Genomic DNA, 26,088 nt, shown 5'->3' with positions numbered 1-26,088 from the left:
TGTGAGGGCTTTGGGTTGTGCATTTTTTGTGGTGTGTTTTAGTGCCTGTCCTGGTACCCCCTTATTACACTAAGAAGGGATAAGCAGAAAGTATCACATCACACTGAAAACAGAAAAAATGTTTATAAACAAAAGATTTTAAAAAGTAATTCCAAGAGTGAAATTTGAGCTCTATTATCATCGAAAGCAAGAAAAAAAGGATTAAAGAATAAAAAAATGCAAGTAATTTCAAAAAGTATACATTCTTTTACTCTGATCCTGATTTTACCAGATATACCCACCCTGACTGGCATTTTAGTTTGAAGAACTCAGCTGCTTTCTGGGCTGTGTTTACTTTGCCACATTTTACACGCTAGATCTCCCCAGCTCCTGTTTTTTCACACAGATGATCACAACCCCTCAGCGGGCCCTACATTATCTCACAGATGAACCTCCTGAATTCCTTCAAGCTATTTTCACTTATCAATCAGTGAGGACTTGGAAAGGAGGAAAGGAATAAGGGGTAGGCGAAAGTAGTGAGAGAAATGCCAGAGCAGGACTAAATGAGAAAAAGGAAACATATTTAATTAGCATTTTCTGTAAAACTTTACAAATGTACAGCATAGTGCAAAAACGCAGCCTCAGCACATCACCTTCAAGTAAAATTAACAATGTAAAAAGCCAAGGAACACAAGCTTGCTTCTTCACAGGAGTGGCTCTCGAATACTGTTCCTGGAGGCTCCTCTCTCACCATCAAGCTCCAATCTCATGTTTATAGTAGAGCAAAAAGCCTAAAGAAAAACCCAAGCAGCATCCTGTGTGGCTGCTCAGAGCGACGGCACTCTGACGCTTGGCACCATAAAAAATGCTGCAGCCTGAGATGGTGTCAGGCACCCTTGTTGGTTGAGCTGCACCTTTGTCTACTCACAAGTAGCTCTCCTAGGATGGTTCATTCTTCAACCCCAACGAGACAATCCAGTAAGACACCGAAGTGTACGTCTAACCTCAAGCATGTGATAGGCTTCATGAAAATATGGGAGAACTACTCAGGAGCTTGAAGTTAAGCACGTGCTTAAATACCTTATTGGATCAATACATTCAGTATTAACATTAAGGCAATATCTAGTGTGTGAAGGCTCAGAGAAGGAAGTAAATCTTGAACGGGGATAACATACTCTGTCTGGTGATACGAGACACCAGACAGTTTTCAATTACCTATGAGAAAAGAAGTAAACAGAGTGCAACTCAATGACTTTCCGTCGCTGGAAATTACAAAACACAGTGGCAAATGGGCTGATCTAGGTGAACATTCTAAGCACAAACCTGTCAAAAGGAAAACCTTGTTCATGATACACTCAAGCACATCATCTAAATACCAGGCCAATGGGGGCTGCAAAAATTTTCCCTTAGTCCTGAACACAAAAACAGTGGCTGGAATTAATTCAGAAGCTCTCACAACCTCGCTTCTGCAAAGACCGCACCACCGAAGTGGTGACAGAGCTCCCAGCACACAGTAGTTAGCTGGGGAAAAACGGGCTCAGAAGTGAATGTTTCTGAACTAACGACACATCTGTTCACATACTGGTAAATGGATGGAGAAAAGGGCTGAGACAGGAAGGTCCACCTAAAATGTGCTTATCTTATTAAGGAGAATTTGAGCCTGCATTCATCTGATTGGTTGACTACATTTTTGGGGTAGATGCTGCTTGACCATTCACGATGCTCAGAAATACGGTTTAGAACCGAGAATCATCATGGCAATGAAAGTGGGCAGAGCATTTCTTCAAATGATACTGGCACGGCTTCTCCCTCCCTGTCTAAGCCCTGAGGAGGCCTGAGTTAGTTGAATTTCCTGGGTCTGTCTCACTGCATTTGTGTAGCTTTCCTAAGGAAAAGCAACTCAGAGGATACTGAAAGAAATAATACGTTCTCATTAGAACTACAGCATAAAAAACAAAGCTCTGCTTTGTTGAGAAACTCAGTTTTCAGAAACCACATGGAAGAGGAAGATTAATTCAACCTTTGGAGGCTGGTCTCAGATGCACAAAGGACAGAAGAAAAGTTAGTGGGACATGGTGGACTAACCCTTCTGCCTCTCTCCTACACTGAGCAGCTGAGAGTCCTTCTAAAAAGGGGATCCAATCAATTAAACTGGTTCATCAGATTTTACACATCAATGAATCAACAGGCACATCTTCAGGGGAAATAGAACAGTTCAAGGCCAAGGAAAAAAATCATTGGACTGGACATGGAATACTCAGCCAGCACCAAAACCCAGAGTACGCTCCCTCAGTCCTCTTTGCACATGGAAAACTGCGTGTGCAGAAGATACTATCCCTTTTTTTAAAGTATGGAGTGCCCTGCCTTTATGTTAGAGAAAATAAATTTTGGGCAAAAAAATCCCAAACAACAAACCCTCTCAACTTAGCATGGGATGTGTTTGGGGTCTGTGATGGTCTGTAGCTCCCCTAGGAGCCAGAGACACGTGCCTGGAGTGGTCACTCAGAAAATGATCTTCTGCACACCCCGAGAGATCTTCATTTTCCTATTCACCCTAGAGGGATAAGGGAGAGGCACAAGTACATCCCACCAAAACCAGAAAATGGATAAAAGAATATTTTTAGAGCATTGGACTGGCATATAGAACTATTTTCCTATTTAAAAAACAGCATCCAGAAGGGTCAGGCATCTTAGCTAATCTGTGCTGCCCCAATAAAATCCAACAGTTTGCTGTTGCAGACACTAGTCAGGATCACTTTATTTTATGAAGTCCCTGATGTACTTTCAAGCTATTCTTCACTTAAATTTTATTAGAAGATTTGGAATTTCTAAAAGCATTTTCAAGAAAAAAAAAAATCCTGCCAAGTCCTCACTCCCTCCCTACAGGAGCAAGCACCAAAAGCAGTTTTTTGTTTTAAAATTGTTATCCTGGGCAAACACTGAAATCCAGGTGCAGGGAGGGTCATGCAACAGCTACTGACCATCTCCATCTACTCAAAAAGAAAGGGTGCAAAAAAAAAAAAAAAAAAAAAAATCTCTCTTGTGTGTTTCTGAGTCACTTTTGTTTCTTTACATTCAAACCTGTGGATGCTTGGATGGGTGGGAGGGAGATGTTGTTTCTTGGAAGCGAAATCACTGGTTGTTGTCAGTTGAAGAGCTCAGGTTTAATGGGATATCCCCTTGGACACCCACAGAGGACAGGTAGGAAGCCATGTTTTCAGATGGAACATAAAGTGATGAACTTTCAGGCAAGCTGATGAGGTCATTTCCAAAGATTGACTGACGATCAATGAGGAACTGCTGGGTGCTTTCAAGAACGACATCTTTCCCTAGGAATGCAGACAACAAAAAACTCAGTTTCTGGAAAGCAAGTTACCAGACTTTACATATGTGGAACTGAAAAGTGGCAAATCCCCACTGCAACAGGAGGTGAGGGGTCTCACTCCAGGAAAAAAAATGCATGGAAACACCTGAGTCAAACTTGGACTCACTCAAAAGCCCGTTAAAATCGAGCTAGCAGCTACTGGGTCACCTCCTCTGCAGCAGGAGCCAGAGGAAACCCAGGACCCGTACAGCTCTTACCACCCCTACTTCACTTGGATCACCCCATTGCTCTTAGGTGGCGATGAACATGCAGAGAAAACAGTGGAGACACTGATGTGGACCCAAGCAGGAGCAGAGGCAGTTCAATTGCATTTAACCTCAGTTTATCCCCCATGCATTTCCCACTGCTCAGTAACTAGCTTAGCAGTTCTTGTGGAAACACTGCAGACTGACTATCATGAAAGAAAAATAGCCAACGTCTTTTGTTCCCTCAAAGCGGCAAATGCTCAGTGCTGGATGTTGCATCAAGCTGCTGACATGTTTAACACCTCCATTACACCCCCATTCCCGAGTCTGCGAGAGCTGCTGGTGCTCCTACCTGGGCAGGCGTTGTTAAACGGTGGGTTGAACGCTTTTGAGGACAGCTCACTTGCATTCTTCTCCAGATCCACTGTGAGTCGCTGCATCTTGATGCAAAAATATAAACTACAATGTACAATTATACAAAGACAGGGGAGCTTGTTAGAACTAGGCCATTTCTGAAAATCAGTGCTTCATCAATGCTGCACAACACCTACCAGTAACGCAAGCTGTCCTCCCTGCCCTGCCTCTCCTCCCAGCCTCGCCTGCGCTTTGTTAAAACAGCCAAAAGCGTGTGCTCAAGGGCAGATATGCCTGAAGGAGAGGGCTAAGGCAGACGTAATCCCCTGGTAGCAGTGGCTAGTATGGTGTGAAGCTCACATCACATGAAGGGGCCAGGCTAGTGTCACTGTGGCTGTCCCTGCCCGGCTGCCGTGCAAAGCAAACCCACAGTCCTCTGCAGCCAGCAACAAATACAAAAGGAATTTTCTTTCCATTTGCTTATGACTGTCTTTAAAGTAAACCTAGCTTTTGCTGGCACAGCGCTTCTAGGCGTGGAGCTGCTGCAGGAATTACTTCCAGGCTTCTCTACGCTCATGACTTTCTGTAGGATGAGCAAGCCTAAGGGTAGGCTGCACCAAATGCTGGGAAATTCAGAGGACTCGAGGACTGAGCTATTGAAGATTGCAGCCTCCCTCTCGGCCTTTTCTCTCATGCAATCCTTTTAGAAGAGACCGCCCCTTGCTTCCAAGACTTGCTAATATTATCATCTCTTCAGAGACTCTTTCCTAACTCTCGGGAAGTGGAATTACCTAGTAAATTCAAAATTATTAAATCAAAACCTAAAAAGGATAGTGATATCATTAAGAAGACTTAGAGACCTTCCACACTTCGTTAGAATAGATGACACTTTGCTTGCGCATCTGCAGAGATGGCAGAACCATCCAAGTCTTTATCTGACCTGTGGCAGTGAGGGCTCAGAAATTCACCCTCCACCAAGCAGGAAAACGAACCGAGCCACGAAACACACATTTCCTTCGCTGTGTATTAGATCACCATATGCATTTCAGAAATGTCTGTGTCAATGGCAATTCCAAACAAATACTGCCAAACAATTTCTCCTTGTTTCTCCTGTACGGGTATGCATGAACCTCTATTCTAATTGCATGTGGTTTTACTGGTCCTGAAATGTACAGGGATGGCTTCACTTTATAAAAGCATATTTTATAAAGAGCTTTGGCACAAAGACACTTTATTAACCTATGGTATTAGTAGGACACGACATTCACTCTAAGAGAAAGTTTAGAGCGGACACTTTCAATTAAATACTCCAGGACACCCACCCGTCTCTAAACAAGCTCTGGCTGAATGCAAAAGACAGGTCAAGAGCATAAGATAACCTCTCAGCCTGCCCTCAGGAGATGCGTGCTTGCTGTGCTTTACCACACTCTCCCCTCTGGCTATAAAATAACTAAGTGTTCTTCAGTTAGGCACAAGCTCTGCTTCATCATTACATTATTATTATTACCATATTTCAGAAATACACGTTTCTTACCGGGGACATACTGGCTTCCATTTCAGTCAAATTCCACTCACTCAAAGATAAATTTGGATTAAAGACCTGTTGGGAGAAGAATATAATTAAGGCTCTGAAAGGTGTAAAGGTTCAAGATACTCGTATCCTCAGCTCTCTTCCTTGGCTGTCTGCTGGGGGCTGTAGCCCTGCTGCCAGAGGTGCCAGAAAGCAGCATCTGCCTGTGCCTCACCTGCTCTGATGTAGTAACTGAAGCTGCAGGCAAAGCCGCACGTGTGTTGATGTGCAGCACAGCCAGAACAGCAAGGGCTGAGCCGTGGGCACTTGTGCTGACCCGCCAGCCTTGCTGCCTGTCATGTCATACACCAGGACAGCTGTTTGTGTCACTGTACATGCAGGTCAAAGCCCTTTTTGGCTGCTCTTGGGTCCTAAGACCCTTCCACATTCATACGTTTTTTTAAAAGCATTCCAAAACACAGTAGCACAGGGCAGATGACTGCTGCATCAATGGCAATTTCTTGAGAAGTCTGAGCGATCTGGGAAAAGGAGCTGTTGATCTGGGGTGCAGTTTTATGATTCATTCTCACTCTGGTGATGTTCAGTTGCACAGAGAGAGAAAAGTGTGTCAGTGACAGGAAAATACCGCCTAATGAGAAACAAGAAACAGAAACCAACGGAGCCAATGATCAAGCAAGTCACTAGAAAAGCTTTCCGTGAAGTCAAAAATCAATCACAGACACCTGGGAACTGGCTTTAAGAGAATAAGATTGATTTGTTAAATGATTTTGTATTCCTGTGTATCCATGCAAGCTTAGCACGTGCCTGTATCTGAAGCACCTCCTCAAGGGAGCACATCTTTGACATATATACTCTTTTGCCATGTACAGAGTTATTTGATTCTTGGCAAAAACCTTTCATATACTAACTATGTGTACAAGGAGAGAGAGAGTGAAAGAGAGAAATAAACAGACCTTCATATTTCTGCATATACACTTAAGAAAAAAGCCACCATCCATTTCTAAAGAAAAGTGCCCTGAGAACTGCAGACAGATAAATCTCTCAGCAGAGAGAGAATTCAACATCAGCTACACTTCCCAGAAAGTGAGGAAAAGGGGAAGGTAGTAGAGCTAAACACAGTCTAGGAGTATCTAAGATGCAGAATACACAGAAAATAAACTAACTCACCCAAAGCAATTACCAAACTAGCTAAAGAGTCGTATTTAATCTATTTTACATAAATGCATTAGGTCTCATGATGATGTCTTTACCAAATGCACTGTGTTTTGTGCTCCTAGAAGTTCAAATATGTCTATTTTCAGAAGAAATGTGAGAAAGCATCATTTAAAGTCTGAAATCCTGCCAGTTCTTATGAGCAGGTCAATACAGAGCTGTGACTCTATTGGAAGCATGCGACAGATAAAGTGCCACACAAGAACAAGCAGCACGATCTGATTTACAGCCCAAAGGTACCACTGTGAACTTGGCAACTGTTTCCCGCAGCCGCCCCAGACAAGGGTCAAACACTCACATCCAAGAGGCTGGCGGGCTCCAGGCCGTACTGCTGGCTCCTCAGCAGCAGCTGCAGCCCTTCCAGGCTCCAGTCGGTGCCCTCCAACGGGTCTGAAATATCTGTTCTGAGAAAAGACAAGGGGAAATATTGCCATGAATGAGATTTGCATAGATACAAATAGAAAGCAGGACTTGGCAGCCTTCCAACAGGAGGTTGGACAGTCTCTGCACATCTCCTCAAGACTGGAAAAAATAAAGCTTTCCTTAGAGGAAATCCTTCTAAAGAGGCACTTGGGATCCAGAGCAGGCTGTATTCCCATCCTCCTGGGTCCAAGAGGGCTGAATTACTGTCAACTAATGGCTTTTAAAGGAGTGACCTTTACCTGCAGGCATTCAGCCTGCCGGCTGTGTTTACCAGAGACATTCAGCTAAAGGAGAAACTGTGAGGCCCTGCTGTGTTTACCCCCGCAAAAACCTACAAAAATTTCTCTTAAAATCCAGAGTCTTTAAAAAAGGATGATTTTTCTTTTAATAAAATGTTTTTAAGTAGCCAGTGGGTTCAGAAGGAGGAATTTGGCTCTCTGTAAGGACCCAAAGGAATAGAATAGAAGCCTTTCTGATAACCCTATTGAGTGTTTTGGGTTTTTCCCCCCCTAGTCCTCCTAACATTGCTGCAGTTGCCATCAAGAATGAATCCTGCAGTTAACTTCCACGTCATCCACCAAGCTGCAAACGCACTTTCCTGCTGCTGCTGTCTGCTGTACACTCACCCATAACGTCGGTGCTGTTGGGATTGCAGTCTCAGACCGTGGCAGGCCACAGCTCCAAAAGCAGCTCACCCAGATCGCCCTGTGGCTGAGCACAACGACACTGTCCTAATCCCCCTTGCAAGGGTACATCATCCTCTGGGCGACTGTCACACGCATAGTACTTGAAGCCCTCGCTTCAAAATAATGAAACCTCCATCCCTTTGTAACAGTCTGCTGCACTCAGTGAACGCAAACTCCCAACTCCCCATCCCTGCGAGTGACCTCACTTGCTATTTCATGATTTTAAGCCATGATTTTATACTCTTTTATAAAGCCATGCTTTGGATTCCCTAGTGTTTTACTGAGCCCCTCCAGTCCCAGGAGACAAGCACAGCAATGCAGCTAAGTCTGGGTTTTCACTCTTAGTCAGAGATGGGGAAGCCGAGATCTCTTGCAGTGTCAGCTCCCCGGTACCTCCCCAGAAACATGTGGCCCACGTGATGGGGCTAAAGTGACTGGCTGCCCCATGAAGACAGATCTAGTGCTGACTCAGGAAAGTCACCTTGGAAAGGTGACAGGAGGAGATGCAAAGGGAGAGCAGACTAAAGAGAAAAGTCTGACTTCACAGCACAGGAGAGGAAAAGAAAGGGGGTAAATTATTTAGCTCTCAAGCCCAAGCCTGGCCCTGATAACTGCTTTGATGCTTTATCAGATCTATGCCCCACTTAATGCAGAGGTTATGGTGATGATGATTGACTGTCATCCTCCATCACTGCCTGCGTATTGGCACACAAGTGACACCTTATTCACTGCACAGAAACACCAGTGACAAATATTTCCTTATGACTTTATGTAACTGAATACACAACAAAACAAATGACAGAGGCACGCAAGCTGCTGGAGGTGTAGTGCAGTCCAGGGGCCTGCAAGTCAGCAGACACGGGTGCTGGTCTGGGCTCCAGCTTGCACTTGGACCTGGGGCAAATCCCTCGCACTGCACAAAGCCTGTTCCTGTGACTCTGATGCACATGCTCTAACAGCTTTTCCTCTCTTGGGTCCTTCAAGCAAGTCATCCACAGACCCTCTACCCCTGTGAACTGTCCCCTGGGCTTCAAGGGTCCTCTAAGCATGTGCCACAGGTACAGGATGGAGCTCACCAGGCTGCATTAGGCCACTTAAAGTCAGCCTCCCCTTCTCCTCCACTAATGGGAAGAAAGGGCGATGAAACACGCAGGGCCACAGCTCTCCCTCGCTCCCCTCACCTGTCCAGCAATGCCCTTCTGCCTCTTCTCTCCGATGGCTGTGAAGTCCCTGGTGGGGCTGCACCACAGCTCCCTTTGCCTTCCAAAACAGACTGAACCATGGCGACCGGGAGCACAGGCGGCTCAGAGCAAGCCCGGCAGCCTGTCAGGGGGACATCAGGCTCAGCGGTGGCTTTCACTCCGGGGCTGACTGGCTCTTCCTTGATCAGCATGAGGCACTTCTCCCTGTATCAGAGACAAGAGTTAGCACCACGCACACAGCTGCTCCACAAAGGCCTCGTGCTACTGGGAAGGGCAACAGCACAAGGGCTTGCCTCCACTTCCCAGCAAACTGCCCCACAGAGTCTTTCCATTCCCCTAGATGTGCAAAAGAAACAAGCAACCTTGTTTTCTTCTCAGCAAGCTCCAGAAACATGCTTAGCTGGAATGTCTCCACTCACTTCATCAGCCACAGCTATACTGAATTTGCCCCATTTTGCAAATATGGAAAATCTACTTTAATGTGTTGATCATTCCTCAGGTGAGTGTTAGGCTTGAGACAGGTTAAAGGGTCCCTAGGCTAGAGAGGTTCCCCTGAAAAAGAAAAGTCTCCACCCTAGAGATAGGAATGGGATCAGTAAGACGTTCGCACGCTGGAGTGAGGATTGGACCAGCAAGCGCTCTAGAGATCCCAGTGACACAGGTCAGGATCTCGCGGCCCTGCAGGACTGGGAACAGAACCTATCAAGACCTGACAGTCCCAGTCAGATGTTTTACTTGTTTGGAAGCAGACGTTTGTCTTTTTCCCCGGGAGAGGCACCCCACGTTATTCCTAGATGCACATATGACACATTGAAGTTTTGAACAGCAGCATCTTGTAAGTAAAAATCTACTCTATGCTACTTCTGGGAGACTTCAGAGCTCCCTGTGAGTGCGCACAGCTGGAGCCAAGCCACAAAGGCATGCGGATCAACAGGCACGGGGCACGGAAAGCCATACTGAAAAAATATTATCTTACAACACTCCCAGACTAACTTTGCTGCAAGACAACACATGAGCGTGTCACATATAGGGGATGGTATGTGACACTACAAAGCCTTCCTTGGCATTGCATTCTGATCATCTCATCTTGTGAATCTAAACTCCCACCAGAAGCTCATGTTGATTTAGGAAGTACCACACTCCTGTACTCATCAGTGGCTGGCTGATTCCCGAGGCATGCAGGCACGGCACAGATTAGAAGCCACCAGATGGCACTCGGTAATTAGCAGAAACAAGCAACTTAACTTAAAAGTTATATTAAAAATTTTCTGCTTTAGAAATGGCTTCCAGGTTTGGTGTGTTGTTTTTTGGTTTTTGTTTGTGTGTTGTTTTTTTTTGTCTGGAGCTCTTTATATGCTTCTAGCGAATTTTATGGGTATGGCGTAAAAAATTAAAATCAAAATTAAATTATTAGGCAGATTTACAGGCAATTTCTAGAGCACAACTGCCTTGCCTCTGTGCCTGAGAAACTGTTTCCATGATTCATCTGTCTACTTACTTTCCACTGACACAGTTGTAGCTCTTCTGCTACTAGCCCTAAATACACTGCATGTCTGCGGCAGGAAGAGATAAGCATTAAAATACCTCTGCATTCCGTTCTTAAGTTACTGAGACCTTTTCACAGAAAAGTTTGTTAAACATCGGAAGTTCTGGTGATGCAACCTTTTTATTCTCATTAGCAGAAAGATGTACACTTTGATTCTGTTTCTTCTTTGTCAAAGCCAAAAGGAAACTTCCTTTCTCTCTCTCTCTCAACAAACCCAACAAAGTGTTAGTATCTCATTATCTGATAAAGTCTGAGACAGCCCCTGTCTTGAGAACAAAATATAAAGAAACATGAAATACTTCTCAAAGAGGTGAGTGGCAGTTCTCAGCATGAAACTCATGACAGTTTCAAAAGTTACGCTGTTATTATCCCCCCCTAATTCTGAAAATCTGGCCCACGTTGCAAACTGGAAAAAAATATTTCAGCCCACCATCTCTATAGACATTCGCGAATCAGACAGAAACTTTGGTAGAATGACAGCCAGGAAAAACTCGTTTGAAGTCATGCATGTCCATACCCGACTTGCCCTGTTTTTAATCACAAATGTGTTTACCTGTCATTTTCAGGAGGGGATTGCATATTTATGATGTTGGATGGTGATGCTTCAGTAACATCAGATATGATGGGTCCTCCAGCAATTGCAGGGCTGTTTAAGCAAGAGGCAGGTTCTGTCGATGGCTAAGAGGAAAGCAAAAATCATATAGATTTAACTTTCTGAGGACCAGAACAAGCCCAAGGCCCTAAGATAGATAGAGTTTACTCACTGCGCCCTTGAGTCCTCCCTGTATGGAAACCAAGAAAGCTTTTACCTACTATGCAACATTATAATTTCCTCTGGTCTTTCCTCCAACCACGCAGAGGTGCAGGTGTAAAATAAGCCCTGTGACTGAATTGTCAGCTACTGAGAGGTTTTACCACGTCTGACATTTTGCCTGGACTGCTTAACTTCCTCCAGAGGGAGTATGGGCCTCTCGTGCCAGCCCAAGTATTTTAACTGCACGACATGTCACATGTCTGGTGTCTGCTTTGGTGGGTAAGGGTGGTGGGGATCCCTCTGCGGCTGCAAAAACCTGGCTCTGGTCAGAAAGATCATAGCACCCACTTCTAGAACATACTTCTTCCTCTCTGCCCTTGAGGGGAGCCAGGCTGGGGTAACACCACGGAGAGTTCGGTGTTACCTCCCACGACCTATGGCCTCCCACATGAACACACAGCACAAGCGCACGCAAGCCTGCACCCCTCCCTGCAACTGGGGAGCTGAAGAAGTAATAAATGTCACTCAGCTTTGCAAACCTCTTCTCTTCTTCACTGCCAAACTCTTGCCAAACTACTTACTGTGTAATCTGTATTATTGCTTCAAACATTTTTCCACCCTGGCAAAGAGATCCCACAAAGCTCAGAGGCGGGCGTAAACCTACCGACTGTATGAAATAGGGGTCATGGAGGGGGTCCGTAGACAAATGCCGGCTGAACTTGGACACTTGCGGAGCTGAGATCCCGTTGTCAAGCATCAGAGGTCTGTGAAGAGAAACCAGTTTGTTTTCCCAGCACATACTGCCTGGTTCCTGGTTGCTCACACAAGAAATGTCTCTCAGCCAAGGGTTGTTTTCTCCTGGGTACTCTGTTTTTCCTCAGCTGTAAGGTACTTTCTTGTCCAGTGTTATGGACGAGGAAGTGAAACAACAGTTTTGGAGGAGGTCACCATTAAAAAAGGGCATTAGCCATACAGAGAAGGGACGATCTGGGTTTTCTAGGCCTTATTTGAAAGACACGAGTAAAATAATGAATTCATATTTTGAATTGAACAAATCCAATTAATATTTTCTTCTAATTGCTAGTGGTTTCAAGCTCTGGGCTGGATCCTCAGCTTGTTTAACTGGAGGTAGCTGCGCTGAAATTATTAGTGCAATACTGAGAATCTGGCCTCGTTACCAGCTCCCTCGCCCTCAGGGCCTCTTTGGCAAAGCTACATCTCAGCACACAGCACTGCAAAAAAGGAACCCGTGCATTCGCTAAGTAAGTAATAAACCAAGGGGAGACACAAAGCAAAGCACAGCCCAAACTCATTGCATCCAGGCTTTTAAAAAAAATGACTGACAGGCTTTTACAGATGGCCACTGACAACAAGCAGCGGGTCTGCGTGCTGGGTCCTGTAGCAGGAGTGCTTTATGTTTAGTAAATGACTGAAACCAAGAGAAAATGAGAATGAGCCTCAAAGTGGCACGGCCTTTCCATCAGGACACTTCCTGGGTGGCAGTCCTTGGTGACACAGTCCCAGAGAAGCTGGGAACTGGTCTATTTTGCTACACACCCACTATTGTTACTGCTGTGATGATCCTATAAAACTGCCTAGCAAATCCCTCTTCTCCTCCCCCTGTCCCGCAGCCAGGAAAAGCATCTGCAGCGCTCATTTAGAAGACAGAGATTTGGCAGAGGACACCAGGGAAAGCCAACAGTTTTTTCCACAGTAATGTCTAACAGGCTTGACAGAAGATAACTTCTAGCTCCCTTCATCCTACAGACACTGGAGCTGGATATGTTGGGAGAAATTATGGGTTTGCTCAGACTCCAACTAGCTCCCACAGTGAAGGGCATTATACAGCAGGACACAGTGACCACACTGCTGGAGATCTCAGTATTGCCTAACAGCTCGTTAACAGCCTTTTTCTATTCTATGACATTAACTAAAGACACAGAATAAAGAACATTAGAGTCACCCTGACATGGACCTTGTTATGGCATAAGCTGCCCTTCAGTACACACCAAGATACCATAGCCAGCCCTGTGACATTATGAACTTGTAAGTGTCAGCTCTGCTCCAGGAGCCACACATGAACCTCCCCATCCAACATTTCTCATCAAAGTAACTTTGGCGTCTAACCCACCTAGCAATCTCCCAGGTCAGACGTGCCTGTAGGACCTACAGATTTGCCCACCCTGTCCGAACCTACCCAGAGCCCCCAGTCAGCGCTCAGACCTGTGCCAACAGTTGCTCCAGGCTGTACACTATGCTTCCCTGCAGTCCTTTAACAGAGAGGCAGGAAAACAAAACTGTGAAAGACAGAAGGGCAGATATAGACACAAGAGCTGAGGTTCCTTGAACACAGACCTTTGTTGTCCAAGGAAGCAGAAACTCTGATTAACATGCTCAATACTGTGCAAACAGCAGCTGGGTTGGATCAGTGTGATCCCCCTTCGTAAGGAGGCCAACACAGTTGTTATGCAGATAGTTCTGTGCTCTTCCGCCCCTTTCAGCACAGTTTCTAACTAATGATTTGCTTTTTTCAAAAAGCTGTAGTCTAAGACAACATTTCTTGGGCTGCAAAGCTTTTACAGGGAGGGCATGGCCCTGACCGTGGAAATGAGAGATCAGATCTGGCATCTCATTTCTCTGCTTCCCCGCTCCACTGGAGGAAAATTTCCCCACTCATGGACCTCAGCGACTCAGAGCAGCTGATATCCTCCCCTTGAGCCCTTTTCTTTGCTACCATTCTCCATGCAGTGTTCATCCCTTCCAAGAGGCTCAGGAGAGTGGGTAGGCAGAAGTAAGAGTACCCAGCTTGCTTGTACGGATTAAGGGCTCCTTCATTCAATCCTGTGTTTCTTTTACAATCCTCACAAGAAGAGTCAGCCAAGAACAAGGACACTGACTTAAAGAAAATCAACCTCCCCGAGCAGCCATCCTGGGGAAGTCGGGCTCCTTTCTCTGAGGCATGGATAAGCTTCTGAGTTGCCAAAGGCCACAGGGCAATAAAGGTGGGAACAGGAGGCAGGCTCAGCCTGAGCCACAAAGGCAAATTCCTTTTAGTAGCCTGTCTTCCCTCTTTAGATCACAAACACCATGGAGCAAGAAATGCATGGCTGCTCTCCTGGAAGGCACTAAGCCTCCTAATTCAAGCTCCTCTACTCACTTGCCTTGAAGAGCTTATTTATAACTCTAAAGATACCCCTTAGCTAAAATCTTTTCCCACCTTCCTCTCTGTAAGGCGTGCAGGTTACATGCCACCAAACCTGCGTCGGATACACACCCCATTCAGTGACTGTGGGTCAAACTAAATGTGTCTGTAGGATGGCTGGACCCAGCCCTGCTCCCACTGATGACAAGTGGCAAAACTGGAACCTGCAGGCCCAGCAGTGGGGTCCTGCCCTTTTACCCTCCCACTAGTTAGTGTTCCCATCTCCCATCTCACTCTGTATTCCCCAAATAAAGGTCACGAGCTGACACGGTGCTTCTCTAAAGACCACTGAATGGGGCATGTCAGCAGGTCTGACTCAGCAGTTCAGCCCATTCATTTCCCATCACCATGGTGCCCTGGTCCGGTGACCGCCTGCCTGGGCGAGCTGAGCTTGTGCTTTTAGTGAGGGGGCAGCATTATGCACCCGTGAGCGTGTGTGCACCACACAAGGGTACTTACAGCTTCCTCTTTATCCCAGCGCTGCTAGGGCTTGATTGGAGCTGGCCAAACAGAAACTGAATCAGCTGTCAGGAGAGATCAAAATCCGGTGTTAATCAGCACAGTGATTCAGCACTCCCTGCTCTCGCAGCCGTTCTTATCTCACACATTCCTCCCTCCCGACACCCCCCCAAAGCTGGGAGCAGCCATGAAATACGGGAGCTAAATTGCATGAGACATCGGAGCCCAAAACTGAACTAAGCTTTCCAAGAACACAAACGACCTGCCCAGCTTTCAGGAAACACAGCCAGGTGCCTGCTTTGTGCGAAGGCTGCTAGATGCATGTGCTCAGCGCTTTCTCTGTCACTTCTGTGCATGCAGAACTCCAGCTAGCCCTATGAGACTTGGGAGTCTGCCTGCCAAGTACACATGCACACAAGTATGGAGGCCTGGAGTTAGACTTGGCCTCCATAAAAGTCTTTAGAGACCTTTATAAGAGGCTCTATAAAGGCTGGCAGACTTTGCAAGTGAAAGAGGCAACCCCCTAGGGAAGAACCTGGATGGAGGTCTTAGCTCTTTCAGTTGAGTTTTTCAGCCCTGTGAAATTCAGTGTTGATATATCAGGACTCTAAAAAGGATGCAGAATGGCTTTGGAGAGGAATCACTTAGCAACATATTCCCAGGTCAGCTTGAGCCTAATGCTCTGCTTTGACCTCTAAACAAAGAGAGCATTATAATTATATATCACAGCTGCCTCTTACTCATTGCTCAGTATAACAAAATAGAGTTGCATAAATGCCTCTACAATGAGCGGTGTGGCTGGTGCAGCCTCAGAGCTGGAGGAAGGTTTGATAGCCTCGTGCATTTCTATCCAGTCCTATGACTCTGTGATGCCACGTGAGGGTCAGAACGTGGCTCTCAGGGGGACTGGGAAATGTGACGTGCTCAGTCATGTCAGCACCATCTGGGAATCACTGGAGAGGCCTTTTCTAGCACGGGCCATGCTGGATTTTAAGGGAGATGGCCCCGCAGTGCTCCTTCAGTCTAAAAGGTTGTACAACAATTCCTCATCTATACCAGTAACACCAGAAAATGTAACACTTGCTGGAGGTCCCCACTGGGGGAATGGCAAGCCAATTCTGCTGCCTGCAGCTTCAGTGCTGGCAGGAGAGGGAGGCTGCTCTCTCGCACGAAGGAGAGGGGAAAGATTTAGGAAGCCCAAAAGCATTGACACAACCAGAACACAGCCAATACGGGGCAACTGGTGAGAGTTGTGCTCTCATGCTCAGGACTTGGACAGAAAAGGGGTTTCTAACATCACAGCAAAGACTGAAAGGGAAATTAAAATCTTTTGCTCGAGGGCATAATCTATGCTTTGTTAATGACCACTTTCCACAGGACACGTAAGAACATCACACAATTTGAAAGAGAGGGAAAATAAATATACTGTGATATCAGAGTATGGAGAAGATTATGGGACAAGAAAAAAAAACAGAGGAGGACATACACCATGCAGTACAAGCAAGTTTGGAGTTTATATGACCACTACCTTGTTGATCACCTTCTGTTGCTGTGAGTGGTTCTGCCGGAGAGAAACAACTTCCCGCCAAAGAACTTCATTTTGCCTGAAAGTGAAACAGAAACTTCCCGTGAGCACAGAAACACCCCAGCAGCCCACGGTGCTGCCACGATGCACAGTAGAGCCAATTGGGCAAAGTGGGTCTCGCTCTGGGGCTCTTGCAGTGCTTGGCTCTGTTCAGGTGTCCCAAACGGGGTCACACAGTTGCTTCCCTTGTTTCTCCTTGGCCTCAAAAGAACTACAGACCAAAGCATGGAGGAAGAACAAATAAAGAGAAGTCAACACTTACAGGGGATGGTAACAAGAGAGCGTGTGTTTCGTTTTCATGGAGCATTTACCCTGAACTCAGAATTTCAGCAAGGCCTGATTTGTGACGTTGAATGATTTGGATGACCAAGACTGTTCTTCCTGCAGGAGCCAAGGAAGCCCAACCTCATACACATGGTGGTACAAAGGCATGTTTGAGAGTGACTAGAGCAGCTAAAGGGATGCGTCTGCATCTGAGAGCCTTGAACTAGAAGGATTGTAATGATTTCATTAGTGGGAGTCATTGATTTGATCCAGCACAGACCTGTGTCCAGCTTGCAACTGCACAGAGCATATTTATTTTCTGTCTATAAATGTAGTACAGAGGGGACTTACAGGTTTACCTGAACAGTCAGCCTCAGAAGAGGGATGGGGAGATGCAGAGTTTATTTGCTGTGCTGCCTCCAAACTGGATGCCAGCCAAGTCCATGCTGAAAAAGCTTTTGCCAGTCAATTTATCTCAAGAGTGTATGGATGTACCAAATCCAACAGGCCAGGCAAAACCTGTCATACTGGTGAAATTTAGAAATCCTTTTGCTACATATCCCATAGGTGGTTTTAGTCTTTCTAGTGTGGTTTGATGCTAGAACTGGGAAGATAAGGTCCAGGGCTCAAAAGAGCACAGTAGCTGCCCTAGTATAGCAGCTTGCACAGCAAGAATCTCTGCAGGGAGCTTTTTGCACTGGTACTGATGGGATTTTCAGCAAAGCAGCTTTCCTGCATCTGACAGCTTGTACTGGAGTTATGTCCTAATGGCTCTTCACCAGTGTAAATTTCTTAACGTGGTTTCAGCCTGGGATTTCTGGTCTGCCTTAGTTTATACAAACTGTATTATTTTCATCAGTTGAATGCAATTTTGCCTTTTGCCAGATGGAGGAAGGGAGTGAGCAAATCAAAAGGGAGAATAAACTAAAGGCAAGGTCAAATCATCAATACTGGAATTCCTTACAAATAAGATACAAGCCTAGAAACTCTTTCATTGCCACTGTACTTGGATTTCATGGTGTGATTTCACACATGTGCTAAGTGTGGGAGTCATTAAAAATTGAGGTAGGATAAAAATATTTATCTGTTGCACATAAGGTGCTGGGCTGGGATGAAGTTTCACAGTATATGGTGTTTTCTCAAGGCCCAGGATGCCAGTGTCATCTGGTGATGTATAACTATCACCTTTGATAATAAAAGAAGGTTTTTAAGTCTTTTTGATTTTCAAGTGCTTTTTAAGCAAAGTTCTCTGTAAGGATTAAAATTCTGCAGGCAAATAAAACACTCTCCAAGTCCATGATTTATAAAACCATATCCATTTACTAAATCCCTAGTGACCATGTCTGACTCAGAAAATCCCAGTCTCAGACAGCTGCCAGCCAGGCAGCCATGTGCAAGAAGCATTGCATTTGCTCTTATACAACAATTTTGGCCATGTCAGAAGACAGAGTCTTCAGAGAGATGGGTCCATGGACTAAATGCTACAGCAGTTCTTGTGTTCTTATATATGAACATATGTTCCTATATACGTGGAGGATGACAGAGATTTTAAAATTTTTTTAATAGCTGGAGCGGACACCATCACATTTCTGCCAAGGACTCTTCTACACGTAAGAAAAAGAGTTACATTTTCACCATCATTTCTATCTGGAGGAAATACAGTTATCTGAGTTAAGTCTCCAGGTTACACATGTATTTCCTATATGGCCTCCTCTGCGCTTTCCTCATGTGTAAAGGGAAAACAGATGAAGAGAATATGTCTGCCTTTCACAGAAGACAGAGAAGCTGAGCATTAATTCATATTTTGTAGATCATCAGGTCTACATAAATATCCTACATGTTACTGTCTCAACAGATCTAGTAGCTACGATTAGTCCCTGGCTCAGCACATGCTCCCTGGGAGGGAGGTGTGTAAGGCTCCTCCTTTCAAACATTCCCCAAGATCAACAACTCTAGAGAAGCAAATGCCCGCAAGAAGCAGCCTGAGTAGGATTCAACTCACTGCTTCATGTCCTGCACTTGACACTCCATGTTCTCCTGCTGACTTCTCAGTATCTGTACCTCGTATAGCAACCTGCTGAGGTCCTCCTGGCGCATCTTGGTCTCCTCACTTTTCACTACCGACACCTGAGGAGGAAAAAAAAATCAAAGGTGGATTTTACCAACGCAAGAAGGGTCATGGACAGAGTCATTGCTGTGGCTCGGGTGCAGGACTTCCACCAGCCAGGCTCTGATGTGCTGAAATACTAGGACAGGCGACGTGCACAAGAGTCTCAACTATCCTTAGGGTATTATTGCAAAGGCCAAAGTGATAAAATAGAGCAAAGAGCAGGACAAATCCTTTCGTACAGAGGGTCTGTTGGCAGCAGAACATTGCTCACCAGAGTGGGGACTAATTTCAAATCAGCTGGGGGGGTGGGGAGGGGCATATTTTGAGGACCAGGGAGGAATTGTACTAGGTTGTTTGATTAAATCTTTCTACTTTAACTACAGAGACACCCAATCCAGCCTCATGTTTTACAGGGATGAGCCTGAGGTAATGCTTCAAATTGGCATATTACACTTGGATTTCCAGAAGGCTTTTGCTGAAGTCCCTTTTCTGAAGTTGCTATGCTAATTCCTTAAGGGAACAGCCCTTTTGGGGCATCAACAACAGGTTAAAAGAGCAAACAGAGGGCAGAAGTAGGTTATCTCTTCTATACTAACAGGAGATGACTGTTGGGAGACCTTGCAGGGGTTCTGCCGTACTGATCCAGAAAAGCAGGTAATGATTCAAAAGCAGAGCGGTGCAAAGCAAGCCTGGCCATGCAGCACTACACGAAGGTCTCATGATACTGAGCAACACAGCAAAAAAACGCAGACAAAACTCTGATGAAAGCCAGGCCCTGCACACCAAGGACACCTGCCCCAACTGTACACGTATATGTAGAGGACAGACACCAGACCACAGGGTGATCTTGGAGTTATGCTGAGCGGTGTATAGCATGGTAGCTACATCTCCACACAGACCATTAGCTGTGGGGCGTATTGTTGAGGGATGTTCTGAAGAAGCACCGCGCAGCCTCTCCATGTTGTGGAACCTTCTGGCACAGGCATCTGTGGCGCCCCAGGGGCTCACCGAGGCCTGGCTGGCGCGTGTCCCCCCACCTGCTACCCCCTCACCTTCCTCTTGATGTGCTCCAGGAGGTGCTCATGGCCCTGCAGGAAGCAGAGGTGCTGGAACTCGGTGTCGTCCCGCTCGGGCTTGACGAGACCCCCCTGCTCGATGTTCACCACCTTCCTGAAGCCGTCTGCGTGGAGAGGACGCGGGTGAAGGGCAGACGGACCCAGGCCTTCCTCCTTGCCTCCCACCCCCAGCACTTCTGAAGACATTTCTGTTCACTCCCCCCACTTTTTGAGCTGCTCAAGGCACAGCTGTGCCCCCTCCCCACAGCTGGGCACACTTTTGGGCCATACCTACAAGAAATCCAGCATGAGGGAGAGCCCTGCGCATCCCATGGGCCACCCCTGCCGCTGGCCCACACCACAAAAGCCTCGTAGGCAATCCCTTGGGCACCTTGTTCTGCCAGGAGCCGAAATGCCTGCTCTTACGAAATCTCTGGTTTGATTTGCAAGCCAAAGGGATTCAGGGGAAGGCTTTTCAAAGGCACAGACCAGCATCAGGTGCCACTTTCAGAAAAAAAAAAAAAGGGGTCACACGCACATTTGGAAATCTATTTTGAGTACTTTGAAGTCCTAGAAAGGTTTCTAAACTGTATCTAAAGACTGGCCTAAGGTTTACAATAGTGCTACTGTACAGTAAAATAGCAAAGTTAAAGCTTTACTGAGGAGCTTTGTGAATTAGTCATCGAAAAACTTTCAAAAACTATCAGAAAAGAACCATATTTAATAGAGTCGTGGTCTAGATGTGGCTGAAAACTACACCTAGACCTCCTTTAAGGGGTGAAAATGTCCAATCACCAAGTCAAAGTTTGCAGGGAGAAGTACTGCCTGTTATTAGTTCAGCAATACTGGGCACGTTACCCTCGAAAGCAGCCGTTTCTGAAGGAGGTGTCACAGTATCAGGATGCTGGAAAAAGCCCCATATAGAATAAAATGGAAAAGAAATAATACTAGGTCATCAAATTGATGCAAGAGAAGCAGAAAACCTGGTAGCTGAGATTTCTTAGCTCACATCTTACGATTTAATCTAACAGAAATTTCATGCTGGAATTAAGGTCAGTGCAAGGAAATCACTCCCCTGGGATCTCAGGGGCAAGTTCTCTTTGGCAAAATCAATAATGCCACAATAACGCATATACGTGAGATCTCAACTTTTCTACCCACAGTTCTCTTTCACGCCTCCTGTCCCACTGCACTTTTGGTCACTCCCGCCGCGTCTGTAGGACCCCCACAGCCCAGGCTCTGGAGGTTGAACTTACACATGTTCAGCTGCCGGACAAAACTGGCCATGTTGTTGTGTTTGAAATACTTGGGCAGCACCTCCTTGGCAAAGCGTCCTTGGTCGAACACATGGAAGCTGGTGCCATTCTGCAAAGGAGACAAGGACAAAGTCGAAGTCAGAGGAGCATCCCTGACCACGAGAGGGGCCCTTGACTCCTACAGCGGGGGAAGTCGTGCTCTCTGAATTGTCACCTTCAAGCTGAGAAGAGTGACAATAGCCTTCAATGACGGATGTGCTCCTTTCAGCTCTGGTACGGTCAGGCCTCTATGACTGCAGTTTTGACCTTTTCCTACTAAGCTTTGCCACTGCTTAGTTTGGAGCCTTGGATGTGAGAAAGAAACTGCAGACTTTTGCATGCAAACAGCTGGTAGCCTGTGATTGTCCTCCCTTGCACAGACCTCACAGAAAGACTCTGGTGTCTGAAGAAGGCCCTGGAAAGTGGGAATTGCCATTATAACCCCCTCGATCTGCTTGTACAGGTCTAACTCCAACCCATCTGCTCCAGAGCACAGCAGTCGTGAAAGTAGCACCGCCTGGAGACACGGCACAAGAAACACAGCAAGGCAAGCAAGCAAAGCATCTCTGGAGACACCACACTCAAGGAGAAGGTCTGTGCACCTTCTCTTGATTATTTGTGAAAGTACACAACCGCAAGGGCAACCGCAAAACGTTACCACCCACGCTTTACAGCCCAAGCTAGCAACGTGTATGTTAACCAGATAAAATATCCATTTCTGAGGTTGCATTTCCAGGATCCACGATTGCAAAAACAAGGCAAACTGCCTGGCATGCCTGGCAGAGACAGACACACTCCAGGCCATAGGCTTTCCCTGCCTGGCCTTCTACCTGCTGACAGTCAAGCTGGTACAGAGAGGGCCTGTGAGACACACCACACTGCAGCTGCCTTGAAACATTTTGCAAACAGCAATTCACGCAACCTTTTTAAGGGACAGAAGAATTGGCGATTAATTTTCATGTGTAACCAACACTTAGGAACAACGTTTTCTAAATCCCCAACCTCAACAGCCTCAGTGTCCCCAGGATATGGGGACAAGGGGACCCCCTTAAATCCTACCTCTGCTCTGGATGGGAGGCCAGCACAGGGAATTTGGAGGAATGAAGAATCATGATTTTGGACATGGAGTTGGAGGCACACGTGGCATTTGTATAAAATAGTATCTAGGGGCTCACACTGGCTTTGCTTGTGGAGAGGGAAAGAGCTGCAAAGAGCTGCAAACAGCTACCGGGGGAACCACCCAGCTATGCAACCTAAGCTCACCACCGCTTTATGGAGGGACAGGCAAGATGCAGAGACCTGTGCCAGGGCAAAGCCATCAGCAGGTATCAGAGACTTACCAACTCAGCTGCAGCTAAGTTTCAAGGGACAGCTAGCTGAAGACACCAGGGTCTGCCTGATGTTGTCAGGGAGGGGTCTGAGACCAGCACAGCCACAGTCACCCTCCTGCTGTGTTCAGAGTTAGTACCACCATGCACCCACCACAGGGTCCGTAGCTGCATGGGTGCTCTCAGGGCTGCCTGGAAGTTTCTAAAACAGGGAGTGTAATCAGGACCACGAGAAAATTCAGCGACTAAAGAGGTGCTGGTGTGTGCCTGTAGCCTGCCCATGGCCTCCAGAAAACAGCCAGCTGGCAAACCCTGCTGCCCTGCGCTACTCCTTGCCACCACATTTCCCTCACCAAACGGTGCCAGTTCCCTCTGTGCTCTGGCTCGTTTGTCAGCTCTAACAATTAACCTGGCATGCCCAAAACATGCAGCTCTGGGTCAGCTGTACTTCTTGCTCCTTGTTCACTGCTGCAAACGCCGAACAGGACTGTTTGCCCCAACAGTGCCCTTTGGCCATCACCAGGGTCTTTCCTATCCTCTTTACCCCATGCAGCAGAAGCAAAGGCTGGTTAAGTGCTTAAGAGATTGACTAATAATCCGTACGCTGAAATGATCCTCACAGACTGAGTCTGCAGGCGTGACAGCAGGCACCAGGGTTTCCCAGCGCTGCAAAGGCTGTTCTGTGGACAGAGCTGGTTTATCCTGCTTCCCTTGGGCTTCTGCCCACTCACTCTCCCTGGGATACAGCTGCGTGTCCCAGGCTGGGCAGGCTGACGTAAAGTGAGAAACAGGAGGGTTTCGTGTACCTGAACATCCCCTTATGGCCTCTCTGGAGAGGTCACTCCTTTGAATTCAGGGCTGCAATGTTCTCAGAAGCTGGCACACCCAAAAGGCTTCCTACAGACACAAGAGACTTTGGAGTCACTGCTTGTTCACCCATGAACCGTGCATGTGCCAGCTTGTCCCATACAGCAGTTGTGCCTTGCTTGTCTTACATCGTGGGAGCACAAGCTGGGAGACACTTCTCTGCCCAAGGCAAAGTTGACTCTGCAGCATGTCAGTCTTGGCAGTTGCTTATCTTAGCTGGTTTTGACAGACCCATGGTGGCAGACACCCTGTGCCCAGCCCACACAAGCTACTCCAGGAATTTGCTAGGAGTTCTTCCTAACTGCATCTTTCATTTCAAAAATTCATTTAATTACTTCTTGTCTAGTCTACCATGGACACAGACAGCAGACTTTTCCTTTCTACCTTACAACAGCCTTTAGCGTATATATAAACCATTGCCACGTTTCCTCTCCACCTCTTCTCCTTCATGCTAAGAAACAGTTCATAGGTCCTCATAGGTCCTATTTTCTAAGAGTTCTAATTACATCCAGAAGTCTTAGGCATGCACACAATTTCTCAGCTCCAACAACACTGATAGATAGAAGAGGAAGAACATGGGAAGCACAGGAACAAGCAACACGGGAAACTTAGACATCAAAAAGCCTTACCAAAACCTCCCAAGAATGTAGCTGTAGCCTATGTCAGGTTGGAGGAAAGCAGAGCATGGTGGTGGTGGTCAGTCAAAACACCCAATGTTATTAAGTGTAACAGAGAGGGGACTACTTATATATGTCAGAAAATCCTTCCTGGTTTGAAAGTCCTTACTTAAAACACACGATACCAAAACTGGGTGGTTCTCAGAAATATGGCCATGTAATACCAACATCAGACATCCACCATTGCCTTGGATAGCAACACAGCTCAAACCCCTCTCAAGTTTTGAATGAAAACTCTACTGGACACAAACCCATGACAGAAAGGCTGATCTAGACTTTTCTTCCCTTTAAATCTGCTTTTGTTATAGATTCTTGATTTTGAAGAACAAGTTTACGCACACAACTTATCTGATCACTCCCTGCTGAAGACAAATCACATTCTTTGCAGCAAGTCTTAGTCAGGTCAAAAGCACAATGTGGTATCAAAATGCTGTACGAGGGGTACAAACAATTTTAATTCTCTGATTGCACTTAGTCTATGAATGCCTCAGTGACAAAGAAGAAGCCAAAGCAAAGCAATGTATCCCTATGAAGCCGTACAGACAATACATCCACACATCACCATGATCATCACACAGACTCATTGAAAAATCAAGTAAAGCTTTTCCAAAACGTGAGCTATTTAGGGTGCCAGTCTGAAGTCTGTTTAAACGACAGGTTTCAGGCTGAGGTCTGAACGCTGTTTATCTGCTGCCTTCTTCCAAGGCATTTGTGAAAGGCTGGTAACAAACACATGTGAAGTAACACAAACAGCAGTGGAATTATTTAAGAGCTTTGCACCTTTTCTAGAAAATTTTAGGGACCTGCAGATTGAAGCAAGGTGAAAAATCTCTCTTTCTTAAAGATTTTTACAAGATTCAGTTTTAGACACCCTTTAAGGTGCTTCAGGTGGAATGCGTAAATATTATTATTAAAACACTCCCAAACCAATTGAGCCTCTGAAACAGAAAAGCCACAACATTGCAGATAAATAATATCAAGTATATCCAAAAGGTCCCCTAACAAACCACCAGCCCTTTCACTCTCCCAGTTAGCTGGCCAGCACTTGCAAAGCAAAGGGAAGTTGCTGTGGTATTATCTGGGCCTCGTGCCTCAGTTTCCCCTCGTGTCCCAGGCACTCAGTGACACCCGACATTTGCTGTACTTACAGTACTCCAGCAGATGAGATGGTTCGTTTCGGGATCTTCCACCAGCGTCCAGAGTTTGGTTAGGAAGGCTGGCACATTGCTGGAGTATCCATCCATCACCAGAGAGCTGGGAGAATCCTGCATAGTTTTTCAGTGCCCCAGCTACACTAACCCCATCGCTCTCGGCGCGCCTGCCTCCCTGCACGCGTGTGCATCCGACAGAGAACGAACCCTGAATTTTATCCCAGGCCAGTGGAAAGTGGGCTCCCAGGGAGTCACATCAGCAGTGCCGCTCGCACTCTTAAAAACTCAGCACAATGCGATGGCATCACCAGCCCCGGAGAACAATACACAGAATGAAACTGCACTGCAGCCGATCTCACAGAGCTGTGAATAAATACGCAGCGTCATGCAGGGGGAACACGTGCTGCGCACCTTATGCTGGGAGGTTAGCAAGTCACCGGAGCGAACCTACCTGCCGAGGGGCCGTGGGATGCCCAGGCACAGCAACACCAGGTTTGTGAAGGCACCTGAACTGTTAGTTTGGAATTTTCTTGTCCTAAACTTTGGCCGGCACAGATGAACAAGGGCTGGCCAGACCTCAGGGCTGCGCATCTTTGGCAAGGTTTTGAAAAGTCAAAATTTTAAGTTGGTTTGGCTACAGATTCCATGCTATATGTCAAGAGAAACGACTGGGCTCTTAGGTAAGAAGACAGGGTGATTAAAACAGCTACACATACAAACATAGACGACAACATGCTTTATTATGATGATGATGATGAATGTTTAGATAGCTCTAAATAGGTGCTCGCAGTGTAGCTTTATGCCAGGATCATTTCAACTCAGAAACCGCTCTTCAAAT

The 26,088-nt window shown here is 46.3% G+C and overlaps 1 protein-coding gene across 1 annotated transcript; it reads right to left on the bottom strand.

Annotated features, from left to right (window-relative positions):
* Window positions 1-3,019: 3,019 nt before the first annotated feature.
* On the bottom strand, window positions 3,020-22,351 carry HSF4 (heat shock transcription factor 4). Its single transcript, XM_068411586.1, has 13 exons — window positions 22,287-22,351; window positions 21,189-21,340; window positions 19,930-20,057; window positions 18,770-18,894; window positions 16,447-16,522; window positions 14,919-14,983; window positions 11,922-12,021; window positions 11,057-11,181; window positions 8,937-9,161; window positions 6,945-7,050; window positions 5,438-5,503; window positions 3,902-3,989; window positions 3,020-3,308 (listed from the first exon to the last, which is right to left on the bottom strand). Exons 1-13 carry the CDS (start codon window positions 22,349-22,351, stop codon window positions 3,112-3,114), a joined length of 1,518 nt encoding a protein of 505 aa, XP_068267687.1. The 3' UTR covers window positions 3,020-3,111.
* Between the last annotated feature and the right edge of the window lie 3,737 nt (window positions 22,352-26,088).

This window comes from Nyctibius grandis, chromosome 12 (assembly GCF_013368605.1).
Source record: "Nyctibius grandis isolate bNycGra1 chromosome 12, bNycGra1.pri, whole genome shotgun sequence".
In the NCBI taxonomy this organism is placed as follows: domain Eukaryota; kingdom Metazoa; phylum Chordata; class Aves; order Nyctibiiformes; family Nyctibiidae; genus Nyctibius; species Nyctibius grandis.
Note: the sequence above shows the minus strand (reverse complement) of the source record. Positions and strands in the feature narration are given on the sequence as shown.

Excerpts from the sequence above, each read along its gene's own strand:
- HSF4 (XM_068411586.1), bottom strand. The coding sequence starts at position 22,351 with ATGTCCAAAATCATGATTCTTCATTCCTCCAAATTCCCTGTGCTGGCC. Across the intron at positions 21,341-22,286 it reads GCCTCCCATCCAGAGCAGAG|GGATGCTCCTCTGACTTCGA; the intron begins GTAGGATTTAAG and ends TCTCGTGGTCAG. Across the intron at positions 14,984-16,446 it reads AACAGAAGGTGATCAACAAG|CTGATTCAGTTTCTGTTTGG; the intron begins GTAGTGGTCATA and ends CTCTCCTGACAG.